This window comes from Poecilia formosa, unplaced genomic scaffold, assembly GCF_000485575.1.
Source record: "Poecilia formosa unplaced genomic scaffold, Poecilia_formosa-5.1.2 Scaffold182, whole genome shotgun sequence".
Taxonomy (NCBI): Eukaryota; Metazoa; Chordata; class Actinopteri; order Cyprinodontiformes; family Poeciliidae; genus Poecilia; species Poecilia formosa.
The window spans coordinates 826,880-839,911 of NW_006800121.1; the positions used below are offsets into that span (position 1 = coordinate 826,880).

At 42.7% G+C, this 13,032-nt stretch overlaps 2 protein-coding genes across 2 annotated transcripts in view; both read right to left on the reverse strand.

The window, feature by feature from the left end:
- The window catches only part of LOC103147438 (unconventional myosin-XV-like), a 49,692-nt gene extending 45,550 nt beyond the window's left edge, over positions 1 to 4,142 (reverse strand). The window contains exons 1-6 of the mRNA XM_016678363.1: positions 3,352 to 4,142; positions 2,963 to 3,045; positions 2,770 to 2,833; positions 1,864 to 1,973; positions 1,446 to 1,520; positions 66 to 156 (exon numbers count right to left, since the gene is read on the reverse strand). Of these exons, the coding sequence (XP_016533849.1) occupies positions 66 to 156; positions 1,446 to 1,520; positions 1,864 to 1,973; positions 2,770 to 2,833; positions 2,963 to 3,045; positions 3,352 to 4,113 (1,185 nt within the window). The 5' untranslated portion in view covers positions 4,114 to 4,142. The remainder of the gene's footprint in view (positions 1 to 65; positions 157 to 1,445; positions 1,521 to 1,863; positions 1,974 to 2,769; positions 2,834 to 2,962; positions 3,046 to 3,351) is intronic.
- A 46-nt stretch (positions 4,143 to 4,188) lies between these two features.
- LOC107837841 (unconventional myosin-XV-like) lies at positions 4,189 to 7,818 on the reverse strand (the record flags this gene model as incomplete). Its single annotated transcript, XM_016678364.1, has 1 exon — positions 4,189 to 7,818. A coding segment is annotated over exon 1 (3,630 nt), but the record flags the coding sequence as incomplete, so codon positions are not given.
- Between the last annotated feature and the right edge of the window lie 5,214 nt (positions 7,819 to 13,032).

The following is a 13,032-nucleotide window of genomic DNA, read 5'->3' on the forward strand; positions in this document are numbered from 1 at the left end:
CACATAATTTGGTTTATCAAAGTATATCAGTATCAGTTTGTGCAGGTCAGGATGTGTGTTCATACCTGTTGCACAGGATTTGAATTGTGATCTATTGCAGCCAGGTAGCGAAGCACGAGTTTGGTGGCCTCCGTTTTTCCAGACCCACTCTCCCCACTGAAACACACCGACAATCCACCACCCATTAACTTTTTAAAGACTCTTTAAAAGGTGCATAACATATACTTAACAGGCTTTTAAAGACAAAACTGAACACTAAATATTTAGTTAGCAAGGTAACTAATTAGTGGTCATCAAACTGAGACCCCCAATAGTAATCCTGCTGTCCTTGCGGGATAAAACACAAATCTCCCCAAAACACAAAGAGCTTTTTCTTTACTTAAACACTTCAGTTATTTGATTCTCATTATCGCCCTGTTGGTGCTCGCTAAGCGTTTGGCTTAATTGACTAAGTTACATGAAGACTTCATCTAGGCAAAGACTCAATTCCACGTTTAAATTAAAGTATCCGAAACAGTCTCTCACATACAGCCGGGCCAACACATCCACACGAACATCCAGTGCTGTGCCACTGCCAAGGCATTAGCACTAAGTGCCACCATTACGCAGCCCACGCCGGCGGACGGTAGAACGGTGTGTGTTTTGTGTGTTTAAGGGACTATGGCACCTTCACAACTTTCCAGCATAAGGTTTCAGCTCGCAGCCTGCCTGGCTAAGAATCAGGCTGTTAATGGTCACTGAACACTAGACCTCAGTTAGCCCTTGACACGCACTCGCTGACACACACACACACACGCACGCACGCACGCACGCACACACACACACACACACACACAAACCGATGGTCCACACACAAAGATTCAGACCTCTGAAAGACAATCTGCTCCTGGCCCAGACCTTGTTGGGCTTCCCTTACAGGTGTCTCCTTCCAAATATGGCTGAAGTGTTCAAGTCGTGTGAGAGGTCTTTTTTTATTGTCAGATGCTAATTTCTGTTCATTTCTTCACAAACACAAATCCTCATACATCCAAGCATCTGTGCATAAAATAGCAAAGCACTTCCATAGTTTCTAAATGGGATTTACCTTCAAAAATGTTAAACCTTTTTTAATATTGTATTACATTACGAATGCATTTTATTGGGATTTTTGTTTTTTGTTGCTAGATCAACACAAATAGGTGTATAGTTGTGAAGTGGGAGCAAAATGTTCCATAATTGTTACCTTTTTTTTTTTTGTTTTTACATAAAAATAATCTGAAAAGCGTATGAGTAAGTAGCCCTATAGAAAGCCACTCCAAATTGGCCCCTCCTATAGAAAGCTTGTGTACAGAACAATTTTCAAGCTTTGCCACAGACTCTTAATTAGATTTAGGTCACAAAAGATCATTAATTTGTTTAAAGTGAATATCACTGTTTAAAGAGAAAGAAGTGAACACATTTCCTACCTGATTATTATGACCTGGTTTTCTTTGGCATCCATCATTTTGGAGTAAGCAGCATTTGCTATGGCAAACAAATGCCTGTGAGACAAAAAGGCAGAGGTAAAAATGTCAACTAACTGAGCACATGTGAAATCAGAAATAAACAAAAAGCACCAGATTATTTCTTCTTTTTTTTTATGTTTTCAGCCAGAAGCTTCTCCAACTCAACTGCATTAAGGAGGAACTTGGGAGATGACTCCTGTCCACACTTTTACCTTTTTGCAGAGATCAGATTCCCATTATGTTCCAATATGTTTTTTGTCATATATTTTAAAGAAAAAGTTTGTTATTGGAACAGTCACAATCTGTACTGCAAGCATACTGGAAAATCCTTGCCTTTTGTTTTTATTTTGCATACTTGCTATGAGCAGACTTTACTTACGGAGGGTGTTCTCCCAGAGCACGACCTTTGTACAGCAGCACAACGTCAGTTCCATAAATGTTGTACATCTTGTAGGGATTCACAGACACCAGTATGCTACCTATGTATGTCTGGATGAGATGAGTAAAGAGCGACATAAGTAATGGAAGTGAAACAAACTTAGACAACTGAATACAGAGATTTAAATAGTCCTGTGAATAAAAGAATGTACGCTGGACCCTTTACTGATTTATTTATTTATTTTTTTGTCTTGTCACATCATTAGATACAGAAAATTTAATTACATTTTCCAATAAAACCAGGTTTGCATGGTTTGGTTTTTCACTCAGAGTGCTTACTCTGGCTATTACTGTCTGATCTTAAAATCTGTTTGATGATCTGATCTGAAAATGAAGGCCTGTCACAATAACTAAAGTTTGTTGACGATAAATTGTCCCAGAAGTTATCGCGATAAACAAATAAACAATAACATTGTTATTTTGAGACAATTTGCCTATAATATAATGACAATAATGGCAAGGACACATTCTCGAAGATCAATAAACTTTAAATTCTAATGAGCATTTAACACAGGGACTGATAGATATTCTAAATATCCAAAATAAATCAACAAAACAACAGAAACAGCAAATTAAATTAATTATGAAGTCTCCAAAAAAGATTTAGTTGAGACCAAAACTCCAGACTGAAAACTTTTATCACTGAGTTTTTGGCAGAAAAAGAAAAACAATAAATCACGAGATTGGAAATTATTGAGTTTGTTTTATTTTATCATATGATTAATTGATCTATTGATTATTGTGACAGGCCCAGCAACATGTAAAAGAAAATGCAAAAACAAGCAAAAAAAAAGTAAAATCTTTATGGAGTCAAAAAAAATTATAGCACTTTTTAGTCAGTACTTACATAAATAAGCTGTCTGTCAAACCTTCTCCTTAAATTCAGCAAAACAGCGCCCTCATGCATCTCTCTAAAAAAAAAAAACGGAAAGCATGTTTGTCTTTTAGGTTTTCTCAGTATTTGTTGTTTGACACTGCTTAATGTCAGAGTGGAAGGTTTTTACATTTTTGCCCCATTTTATGTCTGAGTGAAAACTTACTCTAACTGAGTCATGTCTTCCACACCGTCTTCCTCCCTGAAGTCCCGGTGAGTGATTGTGGGCATGCTTCTGATTGAGTACATCTATAATTCAAGTGTATACAGACAGAAATCAGGACATCAAGTAAGAACACAGGCCTGCATTTGACAAATATGGACACTTTGCTGAAGAAAAAAATTTGAATTTACTTTTTTCTCCTGACTTGTGGTTTACCACCCATCAGTAATGTTAGACTGATTTGCAAATCCTTCCTTAAATTGTATTTTCATCTTCAGCAAGCCCTTCAACCAATGCTTGTCTTTCTGCTTCATTGATATCATGCAGGAAATAATTGCTGTTTTATGTAATTATAGTATGGCAGCATTTGTTATAACATTCTAGATTATTACCTTGTCATACCATTGCCCCTGAGGTTCCCCCTCTCTGTTCAGATTCCACTGCCCTGGTCCCTCCCCTTCAGGTCTTTGTCTCATTAGACTCTGGGGGTGTTCAGGAAATTCTCCATCTCCGTACATTGACCACTTGTTGAGGTTCTCCACTGTCCCATGAGGGAGAACCCTCTCTGCCCCCCAAACATCTAGATCTTCTTGCATGACGTCCGCTCCTGAACCTTGTGCCCAGTGCTGTTCAGCTCCAGCTCCTTGGACATTTGGTGATACCACAGCATATGAAGGAAGGCGAAAAGAAGCCCCCTGTAGGTGAGATTTCCGTAAAGCACCAGAAAGGTTAAGGGGTTGTGGAGCACTGGGGGCCCCAAGCCGTGTCATGATATTACCTTCAGGGAGACGATAATTTGCTCCACGAAGGTTTGGGTTCTTTGATAATGCCTTGGACAGGTCAAGTGATTGAGGTGAAGAAGCAGCCTGGGGGCGTGTCATGAGTGTTCCATCTGGCAAGCGGTAGGTTGAAGACCGGAGGTTCTGGTTGCGGAGAGCATTAGAGAGGTCGAGTGAACGTTGCTCAGGAGTATTAGCAGTACCATGTTGCTTCAATAATGATGTGTCTGGGAGATTGTATGAAGCACAGCGGATGTTGCTGTTTAGCAAAGCACCAGAAAGAAGAGGGCTTGTAGGACTTTGAGGCTGATTTTTTGAAAACAGAGACGATCCTTCTGGGAGTTGAAACTTTGCCTTGCGAAGGTTTGTGTTCATCAGAGCACTGGACAGTCCAAGTGAAGAGGTTGCATTCTCAGCGGTCTCCACATTCACTCCTGGACGTGTAAGAAATGATCCATCTGGTAGTCGATAAGAGGCCTTTCGGACATTTGAATTAAGAATGGCTGAGGAGAGCATGGGGGAGGAAGACACAGGGGCTGGCTCATTTCTCGTGACCAAAGTTCCATCTGGCAACCTGTATGTAGCTTTACGCACATTAGAGTTTAACAAGGCAGAGGACAACATAGAGGAAGACATGGGGGAAGGACCCGGAGCGAGTTCAGCAGGTTCATTTCTGGTGACCAATGAGCCATCAGGTAGTCTGTATGTGGCTTGACGTAGATGTGGGTTCTGAAGAGCATTGGAGAGCACTGAGGGGGAAAGCCTTCCATTACCAGGACCAACTCCAAGGTCATTTGTACCTGTAACTTCCACAGGACCCTTAGACATTGCCAAAGTACCACTTGGAAGCTTGAACATTGACCCTTGAATCTGGGAAGTTCGCAGTCCTCCAGAGAAAAGTGGGGAGCTACCTCTAACACTTCCTTGTGGTGGTGTGATCGAAGCTGGAGCTGGTGATGCTGAAGCTGGAGATAGGTGTTGCTGAAAAGGAGATGTAAAGGAAGCATTACGTAGCTGAGAGGTAAGCATAGCGGAGGACAAGTGTGGAGAAGTAAGAGGAGAAGAGGGTAGAGATGCTGCTGTTTGGGGGGGATATGAAGGGGGCAGGACAGTTGTATGGAGATTGGCACTGTGCTGTAGAGGAGATGAAAATGAGGCGGTGCGCAAGCGAGAATTCTGCATCAAAGCAGTGGATATACCCTGAGGGCCATATGGGTTTACCATCTGGGTCTCTTGTGCAATGATTGATTCATCCCCTTGCATTCCTGGCATGGGAGAAGGGATCCTTTGCAAAGGTGTTGTAATGCCAGCATTTTGCAAATAAGGATTATGGAGTGTACGTCCCAAATTAGGGGATTGTGGTAGTTGTTGAGGGAGAACATGAGAACCTGGTAAGGCATTGGTAAGCATGGGAGATGGACCTGGGTCCATTAGTGTGTAGTTATGCTGAGTAATCCCCTGTGATGGTAGGTGGACACCATGAGTAAGATTAGACTGAGGTACAGGAGGCTGAAAGGAAGCTGGCCCCAGACTGTGGGGTCTTACTGATCGATGAGGTAAGGGAGAAGCTGGGTGAGACATATGGTACATGGGAGAAGCGGCGCGGGAGGGCAGAGGAGATCTATGTGGCAGGGGTTGTGGAGAATGGGGTCTACTCTGGAGCCTTCGGATCGATGGCTGTGGAGAAACAGGACCACTCTGTTTTAAAGATGGCTGGGGAGAGAATGGGGGCACTGCTGGAGAAGCTCTGAATGACTGCCTTGATTGAAGAGATGGTTGGTTTCTGGGCATTCGTACTAAAGGCTGTCCACGACCCACAGGTCTGTGGAAGGCTCCTTGGACACTACCAGCTCGTTTGGTTTCCCTTAAACCTGCAGGCCGAGAGCTTGATCTAGCTAGCATGGTTGTTCCAGAACCCATTTCTCCTGTAGGAGAGGCAGGGCCTCTATGTATAGATGACCTAAAAGGGGCTACTTGCTGGGTTACAGGAGGTCCAGGTCTACTGCGTCTTTGTAAATAGGGATTAGCTGGTGAGGGTTTCACAGCTCCCATAGGGACATGGCTTCTCACTCCAGGACCTCCTCTCAGCCTGCGGGTAGAGGAGCGGGTTGGAAGGGGTTGAGCAGAGACCCGTGATGGTGAAGGGGAGGGGGCATGATGGGGAGAAGCAGGCCGGAAAGACTTTGGTGGAGAACGGGAAGCTTCAGGCTGAATTGGACTCCGCCTTTGTGGAGAAGGAAGAGGTGGAGAAGGAGATCGCCTCATCATAGATGTTTGTTTTCTTCCTTTAAACAAATGTGGTCTCACAGGGGGCAGATGAACTGCATCTGGAGGAGGTTGCTGCCTGAAAGACAATCTTGGGGAAGAAGGTGGACTTTGTCTTTTTCTTAGTGATGCTCGTGGTGAAGCCAGAGGACTAGAAAGTGGAGAATGGGGTCTGATAGTGGAGGGACCCCTGCGTAACCCAATTCCCCTTCTTCCTTGTTTCAAAGATGGTTGAGTTCTTACTGACATCCCTCTCCTATAGTGCGGTGGAGAAGAAGGGGGGCTTGATGTTCTCTGCCATTCAACTGGGGTTGTGGGCCGTTGACTTACCATTGAGGCCCGGTGAGTGTGTCTATGTAGGCGAGGAGAAATGTAAGGGTCCGACTGAAAGCCTGATTTGAAGTCCATTGGATGTGGTGAGAAGTGAGTTGAAGGAGGCCCTCGTACCCTTTGTGATCCCGGTCTTAACATCTGTGGAGAGAGAAGGGGACTCATTTTTCGGACTGGCACTGGGGAGACCATTGGTGAATGAAGTGGTGAATACACTGGTTGCTGCATTTGCAGGGCTCCTGGTGAAATTTGCCCCAGCTGAAACATTTGTGACTCCTGTGGTAGAGGTGCTTGGTAAACCTGGGAGGAAAATTGAGGGGGTAAGGCAGGCGGGGACACGTAGTTAGGAGGAACAGTAAAAGGGACATTAGTTAGCTGATGAGAAGGAAGGTACTCTTGATGATTGATCACAGCTGTTGGAAAGATAGGATCTCCAAGAGGAATGGCGGGAAGTTGTTGATTCATGTCAATGGGCAAAGGAGACTGTGCAGAAAGGTATGCTGGGATGGGTTGTTCAAATTGCACATCTGACAGAATCTCCTGATTATTGAGAGCCAAGGATGGATTGGTAGAAGGAAACATTTGGGGAGAGGGTTGAGTATGAAGAGAAGGTGGTGGCAAAGTTTGAACCTCTAGTCTCTCTTTTCCAAACAACATAACTTGGGGCCTAGGGACTCTGAACTGTTCAGGTGGAAATGGTTCAGATACAGGGGAGAAAAACTGCTCCTGTCCAAATAGCTGTCCTGTCTCAGCCAGATTCAGTCCAGGATTCATAGTGACCTGTTGCTGATAAGGGTTGTACATTTGAGCACCTTGCGCATATGCAAGCATTGGGTCATTATATATTCCTGGGACTGCATCATTGGTGTTGCTCATTATCCCATATGGGTTTGGCATACCATAGTTAGAAGCCATGTTGTGGTCAAAGTAATCCACATATTGTTCAGGGTAATATGAGTCATGAAACCCATACATGGTATCATCATAATAACTATATGGGTCTGGCTCTACAGAGTACAGAAACCCATCTTCCCCATAGTAATACTCTGCCCCATCGTGGCCATTGTAGTCTTCATATTCATCATCATAATAACCATATGGGTAACCATAGTCATCTACATCATCATCATAGTAAAGCTCATCGTCATAATAAAAGTTGCCCTCATCATCATAGTAATCATACTCATCCTCCCACTCATCATCATCATCATAGTATAACTGCTCACCATAGGGATCACTTTGGTCGTAGTCAAATGGTTGCCTTTCATAGTTTTGTGGTCCCCACCTGTTATGGTAGTCTTCTTCATATCCATAATTATCATCATATTCATAGGCCCCATTGTAATAATGTGTGTGTCCCCCTTTGGTATCCCTGCTAGCAAAGGATAGGTTCTTTTTTGCCCGTCGCCCTGCCCGCCCCCCATGCCGGCCATGACCCATAGAAGACAGGAACCTACCTGTCAACCAGTTAGTTGCTGCAGCCATCCTACCAACCATCCAGCTTTTACTCTTAAATCCCTGTCCCTCTTTCTTTTTGCCAAACATCCCTTTGAACTTCCCTCCTAATCCCTTTGCCTCTGATGCCATTTTATTACCCTTATTTCCCAAGTTGGATAGATTCAGTGTTTTTTTAGATGCAGTTTCTTTAGAGGCATCGTCTTTCTTGTTAAACAAACTGAAACCAGACAGACCAGGTTTTTTGTCAGCAGAGCCAGATTTCCCCCCAAAACCAGCAAAAAGCTTGCTGTTACCAAGAAGAGGTTTACCGCCAGAAGAGGGTTTCTTTTTTTTGGAAAGTCGTAGAAAGAGGCGAGAGGTGCTTTTAAGGTTTCTCTTTGGTTTTGCCTTGTCAGCTTGTTTAGAAGGCAGGCTAAAAGGAGAGGACTTCCCAGCAATACTTGACAAGGCTTTGGAGGCTCCTTTAAGGTGAGCTGTTGCGTCTACTTTTTTAACTAAGTTCTTCTTTTGACCCTCTGCAGCCAAGCCCAACATGCTCTTAGAAGCTCCTTTGAGATCACTCATCTGCTTTAGATTTACTGCATCCATGCCTTTTTTCACTTGTGGTTTTCTCTTTGGATCGCCTTCGTCTTCCTCATCATCAGGGGAACCGCGTTTAGGTTTCATAGCCATAGCTTTGGATGCTCCTTTTAGAGCTGCCTTGCCTTTTCCCTTATCTCCCTTGGCTGCCTTCTTGGTTACTACCTCTTCTTCACTGTCACCACTTTCCTGTTCCTCAGACATAACCTCCTCTTCTTCTTCTTCTGAACCTTCTTCTGACTCACTGACAGGTTTCTTTCCTTTTCCCTTCTTCCCGTCATCTTTCCCCTTACCCTTTGCCGGTGGCTCAGCAGCCTTTTTTCCACCTTTTTTGTCATCTTTTGTTCCCTTCTTGTCTTCTTTTCCCCCCTTCTTTGGCTCCTCTGGCTTGCCTTTCTTAGCAGCTGATTTTGAGTCACCTTTCTTTGGAGCCATGGTACCTTCTCAGATCCTTCCAAATTAGACGAAGAAGTTCCCAAAAGTACTGGAAAAGTGGGTGAGTATAAAAAAGTTGATGGGCTTTAACAGCGTTAACATCCTTCCATTTGCTTCTCAATCCATCACAAGTTTGAAAACCTTTGAAATGCCCTTTCTCCCAGGTCAGTTGCTCTGTAAAGTACCCTCAGACGAACCCCAGCCACTTTCTGTTAAAACACAATCTAGTAATGGAGTCGAAATCTCAGCCATCTGTGCTCACTCGTGTTACGGTTCTCCTTCAGTTGTCAAAAAAAAAAAAAGAGTTGTATAAGTTTAACAAGGAAGAAATTTGTCCAGAAAAGTCTCTAGTTTAATCCATTTGTGGTTTGAAGTGTAAAATGCATCTCTTTTTCAAAAACAAAAGTAGTATCCGATGTAAGATCCTGCTCTTTTATGTGTTTGTAAGTAACCTCCCAGGGTCACACAATGAATAAATTATCCTGCCATTCCAATGACAGAGTCAGTGTAGTCCTTTGTCTAATGTTCATTGTAAATCCGGTCCGTAAGCCCGGCAGGGAATCCTCATGGTGGCGGCCGCACCAACTTTGGCAGCAAGTCCCTCTGACAAGGAGAGCAAACGTGAGTGCAGTGGTGTGAGCCTCGGTGTCCTCTTTGTTTTAGACCGCGTGTCCATGTGTGTTTTATCTGTGGCCGTATCCTCCCACATCCACGTCAGCTTGCCTTTGTGACCTCCTGCAACCCTCTGTGTCTCTCTCTGGTTACTGAAACCCTCATTCTAACGTTTCTGTCGGATCTCACATCTTGTCGCATTTTTTTTTTCAATGCATCTGCAATCAGAAACGAAGCCCATGTTCTGTTTGCCTTCACCTGCATGTGCAATCTGAGTGAGCGTTGCCTTTTAAAGCCGCAAAGGGCACCTTAATATAGCAGGTGTACTATCTTGGTGTAACCATATCTACTGGTTCACTTCTGTATGAATAATGCACGCTGGTTGAGCTGTTGCTAAACTGTGTCTGAGCGGCAAAGGTACTTGGAGCCAAAAGATGCCCATCAGTAGCAGGACGGATCACAGCCGGGAATGACGATGTATGACACAACGCTCATCCATCCAACGCTATCAGCTTACACCAATAATGCATGTAGAGGCCACAACTGTCGCGCATGAAGATATAAAGGATTTATATAATAAATTAGCTATGAAAAAAAAAAAAAGAAATTATTATAGCATTGTATGAAAATATAATTGCAATGTAATCATTTATTACATTGCTGCAAATGTAATACCCTATAGTCAGTGGAGTTCACAGACATATAATAGACAGATAATAGTTGCCAATCTATTGCGTTTCTAGAAAGCATAAACTATAAAACAATATCAACTTTTCTAGTAGGTTATGTGCTTTAAAAACATAAATATTGGTATGCGTATCTCTGACTGAACGTCAGGGCTTAACATGGGGTTGGGAACTAATTTTGAGTACAGCTGGGCGTTAGCGTATTGATAAGAGGGTTTGGGGCTCGTTGGTCGATGATGGGTTGATATTCCAGGAGGTCATCTCAGTGGCAGAAATGAATGTTTAATGGGTGCCCTGTGTTCCTCCTACGCAGATAGGATGAAACATTCATCACAGGCTCCTATAAATATATCACAACAGGTCAACCCAACCCGGGCCTTCTCGCGCACAAACAGGAATAAACAGAACAGATTTGAGTCAAAGGTTGGCAGCCAGGATCCAAAGAGCAGATTTTATTTTACATCTTAATCTCACACATCATCCTTCACTCAGTGCAATCCGTACCAGACCTCTTAACCTTTAAATACGATATCAGTTCATGACGACTATCTTGAATTTGTTTTATTGGGGTTTCAGGTAATAGATCAATAAAAGTATATTGTGTATTAATTATGAAACACAAGAAAATTGAAGCGTCTGAAAGTGATTTTGTGGAACAGGACATCCTGTAGTGTCTTTGAAGAATGTGTGCCATACATGATTCATCACAGAGCCTGCATACAGTGAACAGTGGACATAATTCACAGTGTTCTGCTGTCTCAGGACCAGGCACCATGCTTTTCCATGACATCACCACTTGGTTTTATTTATTTATTTTTTTCCTTTAAAGGTTAAGCTGACAGTCTAATTATTAAATGCTCTATGAACACCCCCCAGCAGTCCACAGGGTTCCACAAACTAGCCTTTGCAAAGGAGTAAACTATTTCCATTGAGTTGCAGTTTTATGAGTTGTAACTGGATCATGGTTGTGATGTCTGAGTCAGCGGTGCACACTGATGCAGAATTACTCAACTCATGTCCACAGAAACTGCTGGGCTGGATTATGTGCTGATCACACTGTGTATCATATTAAACGCAAAGGAAGGCAATGTTGGAGAACGGTTTTCCACCACTGTCAAAATGAAAGCTTTGCTCGCAGTGATGGTGTGACAGCAGTAAACCAAACCAAATTCATACCACGCTTCTCCTTATCCTTCACTTTGGGCTGTACTACTACTACTACTACTACTGTACTACTTTATGTCTTTCGCATAAATCCCCATAAAATACCTTTACGTCTTTGGTTGTTTTGTGAAAATACGAAAAGCTAGACGTGGCGAGAAACTTTTTTGACCTCTAATAATTATCGAGCTGAAGTCTGCATCACATTTCCCGGGAGCAGCGACCACAACAATCCACTACGTATCCTGCAGGCTGGGCATGTAACGGTAGCAGACGCTGGTGTCATTTAACTACAGACGTAGATAAGGGGATATTCATGGCAAGTATGTACAGGGAAAAGTTCAAAAGTTCCTCAATCCACATCAGATATGCTGTGTAGTATTATTCAACAAACGCCACATGTACGGGAATGCTTAATAAGCATCTTCTGCTTATGGTCGGACGAATGAGTGAACTGACGCTGACCAGGTCAATGGCAGAGACAGGAGAAGTGGAGACATGGCAAAAAGAAGGTACTCAGAAGAAGCAACATCAAAAAAGAGAAATAAATTAAGCATCTGCACAAAGATGATAGCCAATAGTTGCATCAGGACGACTAAAACTGTGATTTTCTGTTAACATGGTAGTGAGAGTGTAGTCAAGAGATTCTCCCTCCTGATGCCAAGCAATAAGAAGCACAGAAAATGCAGATTCAAGTTTGTAACAAAGACTGCCTAGGATGAAGAACGAACGATGTGAATCACCAGAGGTGACTCAGCAAAATTAAAATGAACTTTACAAACTTTACAGTCTGTCAGAGGCGAAAAATACTAAGCATGTCTGGGCATGAGCTCCTATGACTTGAGAATATTGATGACTGCACTTGTAAGAATGTAAGGTATTGCATTTATTTAGATTTTGATTTAAATTTACAGACTGAAGCACAAATATCAAGAAACAAGGAAAATTTATGTCATTTTTAAATACTCACTGCCTAGAATAGAATAGGACAGAAGAAATAATTGCGAATATCAGTGCAAGTAATATTAATATCTGGAATGGTGTAATTGTTTGTTGACGTATTCCAAGAATAAATTGCTCACACTTTTCATGTCAGTAAGATATTGAGCTTTTCACTGCAATTAAGGTCCACGAAATATTTCTATATTTCTATAGAAACTACAGAAAGTGTTGGAGAAAAAATATTTGATATTTCACAGCATCACTTTGTGAATTGTGAGAATGTGAGGAGGAAGATGAGCGACGTAGAGAAGGAGGAAGAAAGAAAGAGTGATGTGGCTGATAGAGGTCAACCTTAAGACAGAACATGAGACAGTCGGCTTCACTCAGGTTTCCTAAAAGCCTTCACGCTCCATTCAGGTCTTAACCTTCACTCTCAGATTATCCTGTGACTTGATAATGGAGACGCAGCAGCTCCAAAGCTGTTCATATATCAAAGACCTGCCTTGGACTTCAAACACAGCTCCTGCACTGCATTGGTTTTAATGTCATGAAGTACGCAGACGTTTGGTGGAAACGTGTCAGAACCTGCTTGAATATTTCAGAACTAGATTCAAAAGTTGCCAATGCAAATTGACACACATGTGATCTAAAGCAAAATGGATTAAAAACATCCAATTGGGACATGACGTAACTGATGGCTGGTCGCCACGTTCGCCAAAAATGCACCGATGTTGCCGACAGTGGAGTTTATGAGGGTGTTCGGTTTAATAGGCAGCTAAAATGAAGAACTTTGTCCCGTTAACTCAGTCATGTTCCACCATCATTG